We start from the raw sequence: 22,053 nt of genomic DNA, 5'->3' as shown, positions 1-22,053 counted from the left end.
TTTTAACTTCTTGCTTTTCAAACTAGAGAGGGCTGCGGGATGGAAGCTGCGCTTATTTCCTTGTTTTTGTTGATCATTTCTTTTCTTTGTAGCCGCTTTTGGAAAATTCACAGCTGTCTGCCCTAAAAAAATAATCCAGGATTTATAGGTGGAGTAGGCTTTGGTATCTTTTTTTTAATTCTTGATCCGACGTGCGCTGCCCAAATATGGGGTATTTGTATGGGATCACGTGCACATGTTGGCCAGTCATAAATTGGCTTTGATACTCAATGGGGATATTGATGAATAGGAGAAACGTGTCCGGTAAACTTTGAGCTGTTGGTTGTTGAGGAGCAGGCAGGGATGTTTAGCGCGAAAAAGGGCAGGACAGTAAGACAAGAGCGTCATCTGGTGTCTGGTATGGAGCAGGACGGTCACGAGCGGCCAGAGCTCTCTGACACACCGCGAGTCCACCAACACACACACGCACACTCACCAAACAATAATGATAATAATAATAATAATAATAACAATAATAATAAAAATAATAATAAAGTGAGTCAGTTGGTGCAAATGTTTTTACGCACAAGGACTCATTTTTACGCACATGCACGCTTAAAGTTGTACTACAGTAACAAAGCTACGGGAATGTTATCATGTGCAACTGGATATTGGATAATAGCTCATTCACGCGCTTTTATAGACGCCAAACAGAGAGTTGGATATTTAATATTTAAGAGGCCAAAATTTGCTTAAAAACCACTTCATTAGCGTGGTTGTTACCCACGTCCCTTTACAGCCTCCACTGAACATAAAGTCCATGATAAAAGCAACATTTAGCAACAAGCCTCTCCTTTTACGCACAGACTTTGGTGCGTACTTTAAAGAAACTATCTTCACGCGGCCATCTGACTCAAGTCACAGAGTGCAGTGGCTCCCCAAAAAAACACCAGAAGAAGGTGAAAGTTTTACAAATATTTTATTTCATGATACACAATTAGGACAAAACATGAACTCCCAAACAAAAGTGAAGAATTACAAGTGTACAAATCTATCTCACAAGGGAAGCCTATTGTGTCAATGATCAAATAAAAAAAGGGGGCTAAGCGCAATTTGTATGTAATGCAGCGTCTATCAAAGCGGCTAAATGCACATAAGTCCTCACAGGGTTGACATATTATACTGCTACTTTGATTATATACAGGCATTTCAGTTGTGTGTGTGTGTGTGTGTGTGTGTGTGTGTGTGTGTGGAGTGTATTCTATTTCCGTGCAACTTTCATGTTTATGCAGCAGGACACTTTTCCGCGCATTATTCAAGTAGTAGATTATACGGTGATCAGATGAAGTGTCCGGTCCTTCCGTGGAATGTGCGTGTACAATACTGAGTGATCTGACCAACACTGTAGTCTGAGAGGCGATCAAAGAGTTCACAGTGATGGATGGGGGTGTGGGGGATAAATACACAGATTTTTTACTGGCATGAGGAATAACGTAGAAATTAATACTTCGTTTTATTTTCACAATACAAGTGTGACATTGCAGTAAATAAAAAAAACACATGAGCGCTCCACATGTCACAGGGGGCCAAACTGTGGCTGAAATAATTTGGATTTCTCCTGTGGTCAACATGGGGTATAAGTGGGAGAGCTGCGGGGTTTAGCCATCATGCAGTGAAGTCGCTCTCAAGTCCATTTTTTAGGTAGTTATGTTGGGTTTAATGCTCATCAGGTGCTTCTTTTTTTGAACTATTCTTTCTTCTTCTCCTCCTCATCCTTCTCTTCTTCCACTGCGCCACTGCGTTCCTCCTCCTGAGAGGCTCCTGTCTGTTCACTTCCAGTCACCGTGGAGGTCAGGTTGCTCTCTTTCTTCCACTTCATGCGTCGGTTCTGAAACCAGATTTTGATCTGGCGCTCCGTTAAACAAAGCGCATTGGCGATTTCGATGCGTCTGCGCCGGGTCAGGTAGCGGTTGAAATGAAACTCCTTCTCCAGCTCGAGTGTTTGGTAGCGAGAGTAGATCTGACGTCCTCTGCGCCGGTCTGTCCCGTAGCCCACTCCTGCTGAGATACAAAGTGGAAGAACTAATTTAATCATTTGTGAGGGGAAGTCACATTTGACATAAAAAATAAACGTGCTTCTGTCTGTGGGCTGATATTACTTTGGGGCAGTTGAGCACAAGTTTAGCGTATTGTTGGAATAATAATCCAAATCCATGCAGTAAAAAAATATATTAAACTGTGAGACTATCTCAAGGGGCATCTCCTCTTTATTATCTAAAATAATAAAAGCATCATAATGCATTCACACTGCCTCACGCGCCTCTGTGTGGCTACTAGATCTTACTTAAAATGAAAGCTGTTTGTTTGCACATGCAAAGGCCCATCTACAGGTCGAGGGGATACAGTAATGTTTTATGGGGCCATAAAAAGTAACTTACTCTCTTGGTAAGACATATCGTAAAACTGGCCCATTTCCTTAATTTATTTGTCGTAGTAAAACTCACCGCTGTGTGAGTTCATGCGCTGCATCCACGGGTAGATCGGGATGTTGCTTTTCTGCTCCTGCGCTCCTGCTCTTCCTTGATCCAAACTGTACTCTTGAGCAATGTGGCTTTGTGTATTGAGTCCCATGTTTGTTTGTCTGCAGCTGGGGAGCACGTCCTTGTCCTGAAGAAACACGTTTGATCCATACTCGTACTGTGCCCTGCCAGAGCCAAAGACGACATTGTCTTGAGGGGAGTAGAAAGGTGCATATATCCGATTCTGGGTCACAGCGGCACCGTACGACGAAAAATGTCTGACTGTGTCATAGGTGGTGGAGTTCAGGGGGACGTTAGGCAAAACATCTTGACCACCGGATAAATGGCAGGAGAGCGACGGGTTTGCGAAATAAGAATTCATACCTTGCTTGTAACCCTCTCTCCAACTCTCCCCACTTCTTTATCGCTCTCTTTTCAATCTCCTTCTCAGTAAATCTCCTTCCCGTCTGTGTCAACCAACCACACCTTTCTCCCAGCTCTTCTTTTTTCCCTCTCCACTTTCTGCCTCTCTAACTGGACGTGGGCTACTTTGAGGATTCAATATTATTAATTTCCAATCTCCGGTTAAGACGCACAAACGCGAGTGTTATAGCCGAGGCTTGGCTCGGTGAGAGACAATATGACAACGTCAGCTGACCGGTCTCCACCAATTGAGAGGCAGGAGTTGAAGAGAAAGTGTAGCTTTTAGCTCAGAGCTGGAACATTAGTGCTAAATGCCGATAAACACGACGTAGAGTTGGAGTGGCACACTGTCTGTGCAGCCGGGATGGATGAGGCATTTTTGACTTGAAGTTTTTAAAGAGAATGTGGTGTTTGTGGAGGAAGTGGATGCAAAACGTGGCCAATGTCATTCAGTGCAGTGATCACAGTCAAAGCTGGGCGAAAGATTTGCATAATAACACACATAAACTCAGTTTGAGAGGTTTTAAAGAGTGAAACTCAGGAAATCAGCTATTAATGTCATTAAGGAGAGATAAATCACAGCCCTTTCCTGCCAATTCTTGTGGTTTGTGTGAGTGATTGTGTGTTTGTGTGTGTTTCTTTGCGTGTGTGTGTGTGTGTGTGTGTGTGTTTCCCAATCTCAGTTTTAATTCCAGCACACCACTGCAGAGCTTGTCCATGCTGTCATCCCGCAGGAAGCACCCCCACTGTATAAAGACTAAAATGAATATTAGCAGTTTTTGTTTATCTCGCCGAGTTTTCCAACATACTGTTAATGTTTCCATTGTGTATGAATTACCCGGCGTGTGAGCAATTTCCATGCTTTTGCAGTGAACTGGGGGAGGGTGTAGGTGGTTAAGAATGCGTTTATGGTCTCTCTTCTGTGAGGGCAATAAAACAAGTGACGTTCCCCAGCTCACCAACAACTATCTCTGCAGCAGCAGAGCGCTGCAACGCGAGCAGTAGAAATGAAAGCACTGCACAGCATGTGGAGGCAAACAACGCAGGGGAAACAGCGTGTATCAAAGATCTGCGTCCGAGAAGATCATTTCTACTCTCTCTGAAATATCCAATCGGTTATGCGACTGTCCAACACGTCAGACTAAATCCTCCACAGGCCATCTGTGCCCGGTGTTCACTATGAGCTGCTCAGGTACAGTCTCTTTAACTCACAGCAAGAAAAAGTAGGGTTTTTCTTTTACGCACTGAAGTTAGAGCTGAATTCAACGCAGCGTTTTAAAATGTTTTACATGAACATGTTCGGTCTTTTTTTCCTCTGTTCTGTTCATTCTTCGACATTCCTCTGACACACACACACACACACACACACACACACACACACACACGCGCGCACACACACACACACACACACACACACACACACACACACACACACACACACACACACACACACACACACACTGGGAAGAGGAACCGATAATTATCTCAGCAGCAAATTATGGGTTGGAAAATTACTTCAGAGGTGTTTTGCAAAAAATTTCCAAGAATTAAGCGCCTGTCTGAGCGATGCGTAAAAGTCCAAATTATGGATAGGAAAGAAACCAGCTTCACCCACTGTTGGTTTTCTGGAATCAACATAATTATCAACTTTTTACATAGTCTCCGCGCTTTTTTTTTTTAAAGCCCAACATCATTTTATTTTTAGCAGCGACGCGAGTTGAAACTGAATTAAAAGTAAAACTCTACACATACATGAATAATATCCACATTATCTCTGCTTTTCGCAACAGGCCATAATAGATACCAATAAAATAATCAATACAGTTATTGAAAATGTCTGTTCAAACGCAGTCGCAGCAGCCTATTGGTCCCCCTCATTGATTTCCTCAGTAGGGTGAATACTTGCACACTAAACGTGCAACACTGTTTGCTGTGTTGTTTGGGATCCTGAATAGCCCATAAAAGAGACAAGAACAAAGAGGAGGAAGTAGCTGGTGCAATAAAAGTTCCCCTTCACCTTATTCGTGGCCATATGTGACATCCGAGGCGCACAGATTTGAGGCAAATAAAGCGCAAAAGTTGGAGGCTGTAATGTTCCTCCGCTGCTGTCCTGGGATTATTTTCTCTCTTCACTTTGATATTAAGTTATTTTGATGTTAAGTAACGCATCTGCTGATTGTAGGATAAAACAAACACAATGAGAGTCCCGGTTTATAGACTTACAGGAAGCACAAACATCAGGATTTACAGAAAGCATAAAAAGTGTTTTTAACACTTTAACGGCGTCATTACATTTTATTTAAATTATAGAAATAAAGCACAAAACGTGTTAAATCTGCGGCTTGGTTGTCGCTGTTTCTTTCTGAATTTGTCATGCTCACGGTGTCAGAAACAGCATGTGTACGGGATTTATTTCACAATAACAATTACTGTTGTCATGCAGCATTTTTAAATATTATTTACTCATTATTAAAAGCTTTCTTTTTTTTATAACTTTAACAAAGTTTTATTTTAACTAAAATTATATTTCATTCCTTTGAATTTCAAAACGCAGATTTGACCTCAATTGTTATTCCCAGCCCCCTCGTGAAAAAAGCACGCTGGTCCATAAAGTTTGGGTTGTAAATAAAAGGCTGAACACTAAAGCCAATGTGTGGACTGGAGGAGCTGGAATGCAGCAGAGCTCGAGCCAGTGTGCAGAATTAGAAAGGTCATTCTTTCCCTCGTGTTTTAGTGTTTTATTGCGGCCCGTGAGGCAAATCACATTCACGGCTTCTGATGCCGTTTGGTCCACGAGCATGACAGCGAGGAGCGAAAGAACCAGGAAGGAAAATAATAAATTATTCACAGTAGCCTGGTACCGCACACTAACCATGGATATTAATAAAAAGCATCAATAATTAAATAATTAAAAGATTATGCTTTTAATTTGTAGTTTTCAGTTATCCGGAAAACCATGGATGCTAAACGTGACGTAAAATATCACGCGCAACATGTGTATTATTGTTATTATCATTATTAATATTATTATTATTAGCCGGTGTTATGGTTTAGTTTGTTTGATGTTGGTTCCGTTTTTTTAATCACACTTTAATTGTTCCTCTTCAGAAGGCCTAACTTTACCAGCCTGCTTCCCCTGCAGCACAACAGGGCCCGTGCGCGTGCGTGCTTCTTTTTACGCATGCCTTTAGATCCACATCAACATCACAACATCGCTCAGTATTAGTTCTGCGGGACCTGTAAAATTTCTACATTATCAGCCATGATTAAAAACACAGCGAGGGAGGAGAAGTGTGCTCAGCCTCTGATGCTTTCTCCTCTCCCCCGCTCCTAACCTGACTAATAAGGAGTAATTCACATACTAACAATGTAAAGCCCTCTATAAGCACTTTACCATCGCTGGCTGGCCCAATTAATGTCCGGAAGTGTTCGACTTTATGCTCGTTAAGCACTCAGGAAGCTGTTGCCCAATGAGCGCATGTTGATCCACACATCATAAATTATGACCATTAGTAGGCAAAATTTTGAGCCCTGTCGGGATTTGTAAGTGAGGTTCTAAATGTGGTGATGCGGACAGATTCATGACTTCATGGAGCTTTATGCCAGACTATCTCTGCTTTTAAAACACTGCAGGGCAAAACAATAGACTGTGCTTTTCCCCTCTTATTTTAAAGTAAGATTTACCTCACAGCACAAATGGCTTGTATTAAACAGACTCTCTCTCTCTCTACAGACGCAGTATTGTGCAGCAGCAGACAGGACGTCTCATAAGGGAAAAGCAGACAACGTGCAACAGTAGGTTATAAGACTTTAAAGGCTTTCGCAACGAGGCTGAGACAATAATTATATTTTTTATAAGTTTGGATCGCAGGAGTGTGTGCGGCTTCAGGCGGAGACACACACACACACTCTCTCTCTCTCTCTCACACACACACACACACACACACACACACACACACACACACACACGTATGAAATCACTTTTAAAACAAAAGACGTTTTGTCGCAGCGCAGACAATAATAAAACACAGAGGGAGCAGAGCTTTGAAATAACAAGCAGCTTTCAACTTCACAGGCACACAAAAAGTATACTGCTGTCTGAGTCACACACACACACACACACACACACACACACACACACACACACACACACGATGGTATTTATGATCCCTTTGGATACTTCTGCTATGCGTAAAGTGCTTTCTTTCAGGGTGCAAGGCAAACTAAGTCTCCCCTTCTCTTTGTATTTATATATTATTATAGTTTTAAGTTGATTTCACTTACACACACTCTCTCTCTCTCTCTCTCACACACACACAGTCACAAGCTGCAAGAACATACACGTCACACATGCTGCACACACAAAGCTGTGTTTCAGCCACATATGGTGTCCTTCCGCTTGCTCGGAGTGTTTTCAAATTAATGTGGATTTTATTTATCTATTCTTGCCATATTGTTTAAAAAAAATCTGAATGTATAAGTGTATTTTTATGATAAATGTATGATTTATATGCTCGGTGCAATGATTTTGATGAATGAGGATTTCTGTGCTGATTTCTGCTCCTGGTGTGAATAAAATCTCGTGCCACCCATTCCCACAATGTCGTCAGTGATTATGTCACAGGGCAGCATCTCATAATGACACTTCATTTCATTAGATCCCAGCAAGAAAAAGACAAATCTCTCTCTCTCAGAGCTGACAACAACAACAACAACAACAACAACAACAAACGAGACAGTCGGAAACGCTCCTCTGCGTGAGCTCGTGCAGCAGCCGGGTCAGCTGACATCCGCAGTGGACCTCCGCCGAAAGGCAGCAGCCATAAACAACAAGCCTCAACACCCGCCCACTTCCACATGTAACACCAGTGATCGCTAGGGGGCACTGCCGGGATCCACTCTGCGTGTCAGTGTGTACATACTGGAGCATATACGTGTACCGTTTGTAGTGTGTCTGCGTGCGTATTTGTGTGCAAGCGCGTGCGTAAAATTGCAAATGTTATCCAAGCTCTTGGCACAGGCTGGGTGTAACAAGTGACGACAAGTATGGAAAGCAGGAATAATTAGAGCACATCAGGCGGCTCTGAGTGTAATCTGTCTCTGCCTGGTCAGAGGGGCCTATGAGTGATGACAAAGTTTACTATCAGTGGGCGATTTATCACAACACACTGGCACAGCAACACGAAATGCTCTGCTAATGTGGGCTAAAGCTGCCAGTAGATAGACACACACACACACACACACACACACACACACACACACACACACGCAGGTGTATAACAGCCAGGTAAATAGCCAGCAGCAGCCTGCCAGGCTACAGGTCAGGTCACAGCTGCACAGATTAGACACACACATACACACACACACTCACTCATACATCTCTGCATCATTCATCATTGAAGCTTTAGCAACCAGCAGCCAAACACAGCATAAAAACACGAGAAAGCGTGATAGAGATATCTGTAGTCTTACCTCCAGTTGCTCTCCGTGGTTTGTAGCTTCACGCAGCAGCTGAGGAGGAATATCAACACAGAGCGCATCTCCCGCGTCTTGCTGGCTGCTCCACATCCCCCGATAAGGAGCCTCTGTGCGCAGGGGAAAGTCTTTTCTAGCAGCCTTGCTCGGTTTCTTTCCTTTTCCCAGACGCGCTTTTATTGCCTCCGGGAGGGATAATCGCAGGCAGCGGCTGGGAGAGGCGGCGACTGTCCCCCGAAGATCCCTCTGTCAGGAAGTCGGAGATCGGATGAATATCACACGAAGCAGCGCCAACATGAGCGTGCAGTGGTTTTATATTAGAGTAAAAAGGGTGAAAAAAGAGGTTTCTACGCCCCAGCTTTGGTCTGCTGCTGATACAAGGGAAGGACCAGAGAATAGACAACAGCATAAAGTTCATGTTCATAGAGCGTGTGCCACGTGGCTCGCTGCAGCCAATGGCAGATAGGATTCAGTCGTAAACTTTTATTACTCAGCTGTAAATTTCTCCCTTTAACAACCAGGAATGTTTGCACCCATCTTTCCCTTTGCTTTTTTTCGATTGCACAAAACTAAAAATGGCCACACGAGATGGAGCGCGAGGCTGAAATTTTCCCCCATATGTCACAAATGAGACGTGCATGCGTCAGAAAAAAAATGACAGTTCCCCTGGTGGACAAGCTGTGTGCCATGATGTACCCAAAGCCGACGGGAAATGGGAAATAAAAGTGTGAGAGGAGAGAGAGAGGGAGGGGAGGCAGGGAAAGAGGCGCAGGGAGACATGGAGAGAGAGACGACTAATTAAACTTCAATTAGACTAAACTATACTTCCATATTAGGGCCTCTTTCTGTCTGACTGCTTCTCAGGATGGATTACATGACTGCAAGCAGATATCAGAGTCTCACTGTACACACCCAGCATCAATTACCCTCCAGGTACATGCACGCTTAGACCAATAGCACCATTTCTTTTTTTCAATTGGCTATAAGGAATCATTATTTTAAACCTGAAATGCAGGAAAAGTGCAGCTTTATCCTGCAGAAACACACACACTAATAAAACAGCAGCTATGCAACACAAACACAAAGAATCAACACGAACTGTTAATCCAGTTTAAACTTTCAGAAAGATCTATGAGGGGGGAAATGACGCATCTGAAATTACGCACATACACTGCACAATTTTAAGAGAAAACAGGACGGCCACAAGAAAATGTCCTCACTTTCACTGAACATACAGCAAGTAAAAACATCTCACAAATATAAATACAATAAATAAGTTAAGGAGTATTGCAATATAAGAAGAGGAGAACAAAAAGGAGAAATCATTACATTTGAGCCCAAAACGCACATTTTCCCTCGTAAATCCCACCACAGCGAGGCCTCTCGCCTTATAAAATAATATATTGTCACATGTGGTCTTAATATCGAATAAATTCAATTTCCCAGACCTGAATAATGAAATAAACATGTGTTACATACTCGCATGAGAAGTGCATGTTGTCCTTGCAGGCCGTGATCTCCACACTGAGCCCCGGCGCACAGACACAAAAGAGGCAGAGGCATCCCAGCCGAGCCTTTACACCGCCAATAAACTTTACAGCAGGTACACTAAACTTTATTGGGAATGTCAACGCTGTGGTAAAAGTACACACACACAATGGCCACATCCGTCCTGCAGAATAGCTGTGACTTAAGGGACACATCCGGAATTTTCTAAAGACTACACGCACGCAAATAGAGAAATAAACACAGAGCGTGAAAAGGCTGCGCTGTGACGCAGCTCTGGGTCATTCAGGAGAAATATAAGACGCAATTAAGGGTTTGAAAAACAAAAGCCATAAAAAGTAGATCTGCAAGACTTGATCCTAATTTACTTTTGTGAGAAAATCCTGGACAAAGCAGGGAATTTAAAAAGCAGGTTGCAACCAAACCACTGCTTCTTTTTCACGGATAAAATTCAGTTTAAAAAGCTTTAATTTCGATATTATTCGTTAGGCTACATCATGCAGCTTTGGCAATCAAATAGAATAAATGCAGCTATGTTACTTATATTTTTGCTAGTTTTTTTTTCTTACTAAAAAAAGAAAAAAAAGAAATATTATATAATAATATTAAGAAATAACTTTGTATTGAAGAACATGCTGCAGCATCGTCTATTTCCGGTGTCTAAAAGAGAGCACGATCACGTTTAGGTTATCATTTTTCAGATCATATATTAAACTTTCAATACTACAAAATATTTTTTATCCAAGCCAATCAAAAAACTAAAAAGTTACCATGGTAACAAGCCTGATTAGAACATTTAAATACTACATCCCCTTTATAAATAAGCGGCACACCTTGCAGCAGTCCCCACGCTAAAGTATTTGCATCCTCAGTGTCTCATACACACCTCGAATGGATCACTTCAGCGGATTCCAACAGTCTTAAGCTGTGCGGATAAAAAAGCAGACAGCATGCAGGAGTTTTAAATAATTAAGCTGCATGACGCTGGAACAACTACAGAGAGACGGCGCTGTTCGTTATTACAGAGATCTAATGATACATTCAAGCTGGGGAAATTAAAATACATGACACAGACAGAGCGGAAACGCAGTCTGTTGTTGGCCTTCAAATTAAAAACACATCTTGTATTCCTTTGAAATTGTTGTTGGAAACAAGTGCAGGGGGTCAAAACGCATGTTAAGGGGGAAAAGGTTCAGATTTGGATCAATATAATCGAACGAGAAGACTACTTTTACTGTTAGCAACATTTTAATGACCTACATGTCTGTACCGTTTGATACTTTATGTCGTGTTCATGCTATTTGGATGTTTTCAGATGTTGGATGCTCAACATAAAAACAGCTGGACAAGAGGACACGATCTGCTAAATGCACTTGGCCATTTTGATATCAACGCCCTGCTGATTTCCGGACATTGACACAAGCTCGCATGGTATAGACACATAAAGCCTCCCTCATGCGCTTTAGTTTATTATTTACTCTGATTATTAACATCACGCCAGATGTTTTCTTCATCCCGTCTCAAACAGCCATTATTCATCCCAAGATTCATTAAGAAAAGCCTCGTGTCCTCCCTGAAGAGAGGAAGTTTCTTATTAAGAGGATGAATCAAACGCGACTCAGGCTTTGGAGAGTGCGCACGCTGTGAGAGGGATTTCGCAACCTTTCCTTAAAAGGTAAAGGGATACATGTGCAAACGCAAGTCTGGCGTTTTTTAATACGGAAAGTTTCAAAGTTTTAAATGAGGAAAACTTTAGTCAAGAGGCGATTTAATGCGCTGAGAGTTTCTCGTCAATCCTGCTGCAGCCTGCGAATATTTGGGGCTGAAATCAAAGCATCATGAAAACAGCGACATTGAGGCATTTCCTCTTTGAATTGCTGTGATTGTTTGGTGTTAAATGACTTTTGGAAGCGTGGAAACTCGTTTAAAATGGTTAGAGAGAAAAGTGTAGTGGCACTAAGGTGAGTAAATATTGCATTGTTTCTCACTTCAAACATGTATTTTAATGCGTGTGTGGGGGGAGGAGGGGTGAGAGGGAGAGAGAGGGGGTAATTTCAGTAACCGAGGCTGCAATAACAATAAAAAAAAAACAAATGATTGTGAGCCATCTTGTTTATTTGTGATTTTACATCAACAATGGCGGGGACACACAATTCCGTCTTTCACAGGAGAAAACACCAGGAAACGAGCATATTGTTAACATCAATATATAACAAGACGTACATAAAGATTATATTCAGTGCAAAACAACTACGCTATATCACCAGCACATCAAAATAAAAGTCCCTTACTTTAAAACTCGTTGTAATTGTAGCAGGTATTATCATACACAGTACATGTGCGTAATAGGCAGTTTTAGTTGTTGGGGAAATATAGCTTGCGTTTCAATCAGAGCGATGCCACAAAGTGAGGACCGGAAATCCAGCAACAAGGCAAGGCTCTGAGTTTAGGTAGTGCCGTGGTTACAATCTCAACATTTGAGCTAATTGTCTTCCCAAGACTCACAAATTGTCTTCAACAAGTGTATATTGTATATCGGGTTAAATGCTACATACATAACTTAATCATAAGGTTGATATAGAACACTTTTCAAATTAAAACCATATGAAATCTCTATATTCAGAAATCTCTATTGCAATTCCCCCAGGTTTTTAGGTAGCATCAAAGGATTTCAAACGATTGCATTTCCCTGGTAAATCCTAGAAAAAAGATGTCTGAGGAGCTAATGGCTATATCTTTGTCTAGGCCATTCACATGAAAACGAGTAAAACAGTAACATTAATAATTAGAATAATAAAACTGGTGCTTTATACATGGGCTGGTAGAGCCAATGTAACTGCTGCGATGATGTCTGAACACGTACTACTAAGTTATAGGCCTACATTTCGCGCACAGTTCTCGTCCATGTTTCTTTTTAAATGTAGGCTATTCATCTATTTACAACACAGGGCGGCGTTGGTCATGATCTTATTTGGCTTTTAATAGTGTTGTTATTATTATTAAAAGCAAATTTGTAATAAAAAAAAAATCAGCTAAGCCATTTTCCATCTAACATGCGTTTTAAGTTGCCCCCTTTTCTTTTTGAAAGGGCGACAGTTTGATGAAAGAAAAATCTGCGTCTACAGAAATATCCAAATGGAAATCATGTTGGGAGAATGGTGAGAAGGGAGATTTTTGTCTATTTATGACAGCGACCATGGAGGGATTCCTGTCCCCTCTTGACAAAATGAAAGGGTGGTCATAAAGTTGACGCTCTCTGCCTCCTTGTGACTCTTCCTCTGTTTATGGGACCTCTCTTTTTTCTCTCTTTTTCAGCCATATAACCATAAAAAGGACCATAAAATCACTCCTTGCTCTCTTCTTCTTCTTTCTCTTCCGCTTCTTTCTCCTCGGCCTCTTCCCCTTCACCGTCCTCGTTGCCCTCCTCTTCGGCCTCGGCTTCAGCCTCCCCTCTCTGACCCGGAAACTTGTCTTTGTTGTTCTCTTTTTTCCACTTCATCCTCCTGTTCTGAAACCAGATCTTCACCTGGCGCTCGGTGAGGCTCAGGGCGTGGGACACCTCGATTCTCCTCTTGCGCGTCAGGTAAGGGTTGAAGAGAAACTCCTTCTCCAGTTCCAGAGTTTGGTAGCGGCTGTAGGTTTGCCTCCCGTTCCGTCTTCCTGGGGCTTGAATGAAATAAAGCCAGAGGTTAGCTGAGCTGACCACGGACCCCCATAAAAAAAATCATTCAGATGACTTATAATTAATTCTACATTTACTTGCTCTTCCTCTTCAGCGTGAATACTAATCATTCAGCTCCTTAAATTAGCTTTCAATCTTTGCCATTCTCACAGAGAGCGGGGAAAGCCCTTATTTAAAGTGTGAGTATGTAAATGTGATTACCCTTTAGAAGAAATATCTCTCAGCTTACACGTGTAAGCTAAATATGTCTGGAATTTCAAAACAAAAGCCTTTTAAACGTAATTCTATTTTTAATTTACATTTCTCTCTGTAGGAATGATCAGACATCTGATGCGACTTTTACTTTGGTGAGTATAAGAAGATACTCTAAAATAAGAATATATTATTAATGCATACGCCTATAAAATGAAGAAAATAGTCCCTAATTTCAATCAGCTTATTGATTCCACATTCCTACAAACACTAACATGTTCTTTCTTAGATTAGCATGTTTGCAGACATTCTGCAGGGCCTGTACAAGCCAGGTGGAGATTTTCAGTCACACACACACACACACACACATGCACACAGAGTGACACACACATAAGGAAATAAGAGGAGAAGGTAAAAGTCTACACATGAGATAAAGCTGCTCTGTAACTTCAGATGGGGACTGACTGATGATTAATATCTCTGCGAGCAGATAAAAACAAAGCTTACACCTGTGTGGAGTTAATGTAGCCTGATAGCCTGAGCAGAATGATCCATGAATGAGAGAGAGGTCATAACTACACAGAGCTCTTGTGATTATGGCTGCGTGAGTCTGTGGGCCTTTGGGGTCAAATTACCCCCCCAAAAAACCTCTAAAACCCCCGAGTCTTGATAACAGGGACATGTTGTGTTTGAGCTAACTCTCCTGTCACTCTGCATGCTACTTATGTGTGTGTGTCTGTGTGTGAGTGTGTGTGGCACCAACATATTTTCAACTGTGACTTATTCATCTTTCCCCCAAGTGCGGTTAGAGTTTGTGAAATATCTTGTGTCAACGATAATTGACTTCAAAGAGCCTGTGTCATGAGCTGTGATCTGCAATAGTGTGTTTAAAGGCACTTTAGAAAGCAGCAGCTCAGCCCTGTATGAACATGTGCTGCAGAGACACAGCAGCCTGCACTACAGGTTCTATGTGCCCCATCATGTTCCCTCACTTATTGCGTTTTATAGTTAACAGACACACTCGTGGATACCTAGCAATATTTAGCACACAAACACAAACACACAGGCAGAGACACGCGCATAAACACACACACGCACACTCACACGCGCGCACAGAGCAACACAGAAAGAATAGGAAATAATTGTTTGGTTCTGACCGTGGGGTCTCATCCAAGGAAACATAAGACTGGGAGAGGAGTTTTGATTTAAGTGGCCTTGTCCTTCTCCGGGGTTAGAGCTGCTCGACGATTTACAGTCTGGGTATTGCGCTAGGCTCGCGTCTTGCTGGGTACCATAAAGCGTTTGCCTCGGAAGGGCTTCATATCCATAAAATTTCGTTGCGTCTCCGTGGCACGCCAAAGCGCAGGGGTTCTGCTGGTATCCGGGGTTGGAGATCCCCGTGGTCCCGTGGTGGAAAAAGTCCTGCACATGATGGGACGGGTGCTGAAAGCCCGGTGCGGCTGCTCCGGGTCCGTAAACCAGCGTGTGGCTGCGGGCGACGCTTTGTGGAAACCTGCAGTCGTAGTAAGTTGGCTCCAGTGACTCGCCGCCTTTGTACTTAGAAAAAAGAGGGTTAACAAAATAGGAGCTCATGTTTGGTTAGCATCAAGCAGACGGGCTCTCTCGCGGCAGAATATCTCCTTTAGGATGATGGCAGCCTTTTGTTTAGGGTCCCAACTCGCACAGCGCGCACAGGCAGACAAACCGGAACTAGGAGAAACGCTGCCCCTTTGGACAATCTACGGCAGCTCACTCTCTCTGAGCCGTTCCTCTCATCGGGTTTCTCTCGCAGTCGTGAGAGGGGTTTGTTTTTTTTTTTCTCACAGGCTCAAACCCGGCTCATGGCATGTGCGTTAGCTGTAAGCTTAAAGCTGGCTTGCTCGACCGGCACAGTCACAGACGCTTTTCTTTCTTTTTCCTTTTTTTTAAGCTTCCCACCCAACCCACCACCCCCACCACAGGCACCCCCCCCACCCCTGCACCCTCCTCCACCACAACCCCCCCCACCCCTTCATCTTTCTACGAGCGGTCAGACGTGGGCCCTACGTATATTTCCACCTTGAGAGGAGCTGCACTAATCATAAGCAACAACCAAAGAGGCTTTAAATATGATCAATGTTGTGTTTATCACAGAGGCTTTGTTACGAGCTGATCAATGGAGCTGCTGTGGAAAGCTTCAGATATAAACACTGTGACACATGGAGCATTCTCACTATAGTCTGAATGTTATACTTGGGCGTATTATCTCTGCATTATGAGGTGCATATTTCCTCTTAATATAAGCGGATAAACCTGTTAGGAGGCGGTGTTTGCCCTCTCGGGCCTTTATAAAGGTTATACACTAATTTCTGCGAATAGTTGACCTTTTATGGGCTCCGGGAGGTCAACATGGCAGCCGGGGAGTTCATGACAACCAAAATGTTATAAAGAACAACACTAAAGATACAAAAGCAGGCGAAAAATGAGGTAAAATCGAGAATCAGGCAGAATAACATCCTCGTGGAAGCGAGAACAGGGCCAGAGCGACGCACTTGCACCACGCGCAGTAAAACACCGACACACGCAAATATAAACACGACCTGTGAATACTAGGTGCCACTTACTGACCCCGTAAAACCGACGAGGATACGCAGTAAATCTCCCACGCGGAGGAGTTCATAAAATTTTACATTGGATGTTTAGCTACAATGAGCGCGCGCACGGTTCCATAGCTCAATGCTTGTATGGGCTCTCTCTCCAAATATGCCCGCGTGCTTTTTGTGTGTGTGTGTGTGTGTGTGGCTACTGACGTTTTATACACATCATCGTAAAATATGAAAGGCGCACTGGGCGAATTTATAGACCTTTCACACTCTATAAATATGCAGATTGCCAATCATTGTTGGCCATTGTGGGACTCTGAGCTGCTGATACACACATCAACTATTCAGCATAGAAATGAGCAGGTAGCTGTTTTTGTTTGGATGTGTAATTATTTTTATTATTGTATTAATATTTATAATTTTATTAAAATAATTGTATTATTATGATGTTTTGTTGTTCTATAATATTCGTATTGTGTGTGATGTTGTTGTTGTTATTGTTGCTGTCAGTGTTGATATTTGTGCTGCTCACGTTCACGGTGCAATCGTCCACAAACTGTGATTAAAGTTTTATGTATGCATTTAAAATATGGCGTCTGGCTGTTGATTTATTGTGGTTATTTTTTATTATTTTTAAGTATTTTTATTGTTAAATTATTTATTGATTCACAGCATTAAAAATAAAAAGAATTACGAATTAAATGCACACACAATACAAACACACACTGTCCTGCTATCCCATCTAAATGCAGCTATTGTTGCCATTAAAAAAACAGAAAACCTGCTGACAAAAAAAAATCATTTTTAACTGGTATAAGACAATTAAATAAAATACAGTGACATCCCAGTTAATTCAGAAATTCAAAGAATGTGTTTATGCCACAAACGTGACCAAACTAATCTTAACATTAAAATCCCCGAAGTAACAAATAAGTGCAAACATGAGAATAAATCTAAAAAATCTTCGTGGAAAATATAAAGCCCGTCTTGTTTACGCTCACTTCCTGTGGCAGACACAACAACATTTCTGTGCATTCCGGGGCTCAGCTCTGTGGCCGATTACACGGAAAGCAGCGGGTGACCATATCTGTCATTTTGTCATCGATAGGTTACTCTTCATTTTACAGCCAAGCCACAGAGCTGTAAAAAAAAAAAAAGTAACCCTTCAACACACAGATCCTGCTCAAAGCACGGACCAACAGCGTCATCTAGTGTTGAGAGATGCCCCTAAACCTGAAGGAATCCACCAATCACAAAGCGGTGTGGTGTGAGACAGAAAGGGTCTCCACATTTGTCCAAAGTCTGTTAACAGCCGTTTTCTTTAAATAAAGCTGATTCAAATAAGCAGTTTAGAGCAAATGTGTAACTACAAGCCTCCAGCCTGCTCTGTGTTACAGCAGCTATGGAAATAGTTGTTGTGCTGAATCTGTGATTGGCGCGACCTGCTCTTATATAACTGATAGCAGTGCTTTGCAGCACTCATATTTATGCACAATAACTATTGACTTCTTCCATCTAACTGTAGGCTAATAGACCACTCATGCGATGAAGTGCAGGGGGGCTGCGGCTGGCCCATCAGGCTTAAGTCCCCTCACCGGTGCGCATGACTCTCCTTTGAACGCGTCCAGCACCAGCGTCCATTAAAACCATAAAGTAATTTAGCCCAGACGTCTAGCCAGTTAGTCGAGTTTGCTTTGTTGGTCTGCATTTGAGACAAACAGCCGAGCTCCAACAGGGGCTGTAAAACTGGCATTTTTGTCCGAGCTGAGCGGAAATGCACTGGATTGGGCTTTGAAATGACAGCATCCTGTCCGCATTGTTTGCCACCACAAAAAGGCAATTTAGGTCGATCCCGGGAAACAAATGCGAGACCTGGGAAATTGTCTCTCACTTCAAACTCAATGTAGTCGCACATTTTCGTATCGCCTCTGGGCCTGGAAATCTAAGGCTATAAAATTAGCAATGTAGTTTATTTAGAAGGTAATTCATTAGGCAGAAATAACAATTAGCACTTATTTCATTTTTTTTTCTCCCTGCAAACGAACACGTTATTTAAAACGTGATCAGAGCACAACCGTGTTTTGGGGTACTAACATATAAAGAGAGTATGGACCTATAAAATAATAAATAACGCACATCCATCGTGCATCTAATATTTCTTACTGCCATATTGCTCTAGCTCACCCTTATTATTGGTACTTAAAAATACATCTGTTAATTGATTAATTCATTATTATGTGTATAAGCTGTGCGTATTGATTTTTGGCAAACTAACTTTCCCCATATAGATAAACGCGCGTGTGTTTATTTGTGGTCTATTAACATATATCTTTAAATACATACATAGCTGAATATTAACGAGACAAAGACTTATATATAAGAGCAATTTAAACTTTTATCTAAGGAAAGAAAGCACAAAAACAACGTCGTCTTGCTAAATCCGCCACTGCGCCAAAGACGTGAAGTTTTCGCCCTCGCCATTATTTGCAGCTCATTTAGGCCTGAGCTGTACTTGGAGGAATGTTAGTCTAACCAAAACATATAAGAGGAAGAATAGTTGAGGCTTAATTACTTAAAAAACACCCATCTGTTTACAACATGTAGCTTCACCAGTATTGATTTGGTAACGCAATTGTCCTGCGGTTTTTTAGATGGAGGAAATAGTTTGGCTGATATTGGCTGTGTTTGTTTGGCCTCTCTACAGCCACGCACTCATTACTTAAATGCGTTTGGGCGCAAACACGACCTCCACACTGAGATACAATGAATACAGAAAACAAGCACTTAGTGATTATATTTGTATTTATATCTACAATCTATAGTTAAACTCGCTACAGTCAAAAAGAAGAAGAAATGCACAAATACAGCAACAGCTATCACAAAAATACAAGACAGACGAGTCCGAGCGCAGATGTTCTGTTTCTGTACAAAATACTACACCTGCACAACAACGTACAAAGGAAATTAAACATTCACATCATAAATTATGGGTTTGTGAAATTCAAAAGAATTCAAGTATTCTCTTTCTTCAGACAGTTTCAACGTGTCTAAACTGCGACTTGTATCATTCTCTTACAAAAAAAACATAAAAGGTTTTTCGAAGTGAAAGCAGAATGTAATTTTCTCCTTAGAAGTTTTTTTTTTCTTTAACGCTGGACACATAAATGTGCACTGGAAAAATAACATAATCAGCATCAAACAGTCTCAAAGTTATAAGGTTAATACAAAATCCAACAAAGTGATAAATATGGAGAGGAGGAGTGTTTTGGTACATCTGTGCTGTCCATGTGACTAGTGGTTATTCGTGTTGTTTTCTGACCGCTGCAGTCCACATTATTGTTCTTTGCTGTTATCGCTCTTCTCTTTGTTCATTTTCTTCATCTTCATCCGCCGGTTCTGAAACCAGATTTTGACCTGCCTCTCGGTCAGATTCAGGACCCTCGCGACCTCGAACCGGCGGTCTCTTGTTAGGTACATATTAAACAAAAACTCCTTTTCCAGCTCCAGAGTCTGGTACTTTGTGTAAGGACACCGCTTCTTCCTTGTGGAGCGCGCGTGTATCCAATTTGCCACTGGGTTATCTGCAAAAACAAACCATAATAATAATGATGATAATGACAACACATGTTAGAGCAGAACTGTGAGACATATTCAAACTAAAACAAAGACTAGTGACTCCATTATTAGTGTTTAGCATTTGGAAAATGTGCCTCAGGATTTACAGCAATGTGAAGTGACAATTAAAAACAAAAACAAATCATACACGCGCTTTATGTTTACCATTAAAGCTAAAACATTTAGAGGAATGAATCTCAGCCTCAGACTGTCCAACACTACTCTGATTTGCTTCCTTGTCCCCTTAACTTGTGAGTAACACCGTCGTAAAATACTCAATGCGCTTATTCACTTTATTGGCCCATAAAATGGCCCGTGGTTCAAGCCTTTACAGGTCCGTGGTGAAAGTCCTCGAGTATGTCCCTACATTCCTCAAGTTGGCTGTAGGAGTCATGTGAATTTGTTTTGGACCCAGAGAGTAGAGCAGATTATAATGTGGAACTATATCCACGCTATCTACTCATTATGGTATGGCTGAATCACGTGTTTAAGAAATGGGGATCAAACAGAGGCAAAATGTGGCTTTTCCTCAGCAGTGGGCCTGCATATAGGAAACAGCACAGGAAGGCGGATTACAGGAGCTTCATATGCCCTTTATGTAAAAGCACGGGATCAAAACATGCTCGTAAAAAGCACCGCAAGGCGTTCAATTCTCAATATTTACTCGTATTTTTACACTTAAAAAGAACACCTTGCTTGTTTTTAGCATTAAGACGCACCCGTCCAAATTCAACGTCCTCCTGGAGGTTTGAGTCCATGTTTATAACCCCGTCTGCTTTTATAGCCCCAATATTAGCCTGGTAGCGTTTGTCTTTTATAGTTCCTAAAGCTTCCCCCCTAACAGAGGCTATCCGGAGCTGAGCTGAAAAGCGGGGGTTAAACTGTATATTATTTCACTTTATATGCAGGACGTTAAAATGCCTCTGAGGCAGTTTTACATAATCCCAAAGCAAAACTCCCACCCGGCTGTAAAAGAGTGCAGGAGCTTGAACTTACTCGGATCTAGCTCCGGCTTCTCGTCTTTATGTTTCCCTGAAGCCAGCAGCTCCGGCTCGGGAGAAGGGACATTTGTCTGCGTCTTGTCCCGCACGTCAGTGGATGAGCAGTACAGATAATCCGTGTAGGTCCGTCCGCTGGAGCTCAGGCACTCTCCGGCTCTGTGCTCCTGGAAGGCGTCGGGCTTGAGCCCATAGTGCCTGCTGTTCCCGGGGTAGCCATGGAAAGGCACCGCGCCTGATATCGGCTCCAGCCATGAGCGCATATACCTCGAGTCTGTGCCTAAGTGCGGTTGGTGACTGTATGGATGGTAAACCACTGATGACTGGGAGTGGACGGGGGCCCAGGAGGTGGAGAAGACGGGAGGCTTGGGTGCGAAGCTGCAGGAAGGATAGTCGGCGCACTCCGGTACTAGAGACGTCGGACGAGGGCCGGCTGGGTGCGAACCGGGAGCCGAGAAGCGAGTAGCAGCAAGGACATCCTCATTTTCATGGTTGATCAAGGAGTCCACATAATAATTACTTATGGGACCCGTGGTCGACATGTCGAAGCCTCCACGACTCGTTTACATGCATCCGATTATTATATGGAGTGTATGTGTACTTTTTTATCTAGCCATAGAACAATCAAGGCAGGTAATTATTTCTCAACGCTTCCTCGGCTGCTATTGGCTGCCTCGCTGACACGTGATTATATTTACCCCCACAAAAATTGTACAGTGGATCAATGCGCCGCTTATCCTGGGATACCAATGCACATAAATGGGATTAAAGAATGCGCTCTTTCGCTCTTTTTCTCGGACACACTAGAGGTAACGTCAACAACAAGCTTCCTTATACACAAAATATGCTTTTGTAGCGCTGCTAGAAGATCCGTGCAGGCGCAGTGCAGCCCTACGCACGTTACGTCTAAAAGCGAGGAAGGAACTATTTGATGGTGTAATCAATCTCTGTCTCTGTCTGGCAAAATCCAGCGTAGCCCCAGTTATTGCCATGGATAGTGTTGCAGCATTAAAGTGTTTATTGAACGTCTGATGCCTCTTATCTTTATCAAACCGGCAACATATTTGATAAAGTGAAGGTTT

General features: G+C 42.4%; 3 protein-coding genes across 4 annotated transcripts; all 3 read right to left on the bottom strand.

The window, feature by feature from the left end:
• Positions 1 to 1,726: 1,726 nt before the first annotated feature.
• hoxc6a (homeobox C6a) lies at positions 1,727 to 2,880 on the bottom strand. Of its 2 annotated transcripts, none has more exons than XM_069660372.1 (2): positions 2,484 to 2,880; positions 1,727 to 2,037 (listed from the first exon to the last, which is right to left on the bottom strand). In XM_069660372.1, the coding sequence occupies exons 1-2, from the start codon at positions 2,878 to 2,880 to the stop codon at positions 1,727 to 1,729; spliced, it is 708 nt and encodes a 235-aa protein (XP_069516473.1). The 2 variants fall into 2 exon arrangements, with proteins under 2 accessions (XP_069516473.1, XP_069516474.1); XM_069660373.1 differs by having other exon boundaries at positions 2,487 to 2,880.
• A 10,365-nt stretch (positions 2,881 to 13,245) lies between these two features.
• hoxc8a (homeobox C8a) lies at positions 13,246 to 15,369 on the bottom strand. The gene is made up of 2 exons (XM_069660211.1): positions 14,934 to 15,369; positions 13,246 to 13,568 (listed from the first exon to the last, which is right to left on the bottom strand). Exons 1-2 carry the CDS (start codon positions 15,367 to 15,369, stop codon positions 13,246 to 13,248), a joined length of 759 nt encoding a protein of 252 aa, XP_069516312.1.
• A 4,322-nt stretch (positions 15,370 to 19,691) lies between these two features.
• On the bottom strand, positions 19,692 to 21,513 carry hoxc9a (homeobox C9a). The gene is made up of 2 exons (XM_069660268.1): positions 20,970 to 21,513; positions 19,692 to 19,939 (listed from the first exon to the last, which is right to left on the bottom strand). The coding sequence occupies exons 1-2, from the start codon at positions 21,511 to 21,513 to the stop codon at positions 19,692 to 19,694; spliced, it is 792 nt and encodes a 263-aa protein (XP_069516369.1).
• Positions 21,514 to 22,053: the final 540 nt, after the last annotated feature.

This window comes from Semicossyphus pulcher, unplaced genomic scaffold (genome assembly GCF_022749685.1).
Source record: "Semicossyphus pulcher isolate SPU_LCO1_2020_fin unplaced genomic scaffold, fSemPul1.0.p SCAF_13, whole genome shotgun sequence".
Classification (NCBI taxonomy): Eukaryota; Metazoa; Chordata; class Actinopteri; order Labriformes; family Labridae; genus Semicossyphus; species Semicossyphus pulcher.
Note: the sequence above shows the minus strand (reverse complement) of the source record. Positions and strands in the feature narration are given on the sequence as shown.

Excerpts from the sequence above, each read along its gene's own strand:
- hoxc6a (XM_069660372.1), bottom strand. The coding sequence starts at position 2,880 with ATGAATTCTTATTTCGCAAACCCGTCGCTCTCCTGCCATTTATCCGGT. Across the intron at positions 2,038-2,483 it reads GCGCATGAACTCACACAGCG|GAGTGGGCTACGGGACAGAC; the intron begins GTGAGTTTTACT and ends GTATCTCAGCAG.
- hoxc8a (XM_069660211.1), bottom strand. The coding sequence starts at position 15,369 with ATGAGCTCCTATTTTGTTAACCCTCTTTTTTCTAAGTACAAAGGCGGC. Across the intron at positions 13,569-14,933 it reads TCCTTGGATGAGACCCCACG|CCCCAGGAAGACGGAACGGG; the intron begins GTCAGAACCAAA and ends ATTTCATTCAAG.
- hoxc9a (XM_069660268.1), bottom strand. The coding sequence starts at position 21,513 with ATGTCGACCACGGGTCCCATAAGTAATTATTATGTGGACTCCTTGATC. Across the intron at positions 19,940-20,969 it reads GAAGCCGGAGCTAGATCCGA|ATAACCCAGTGGCAAATTGG; the intron begins GTAAGTTCAAGC and ends TTGTTTTTGCAG.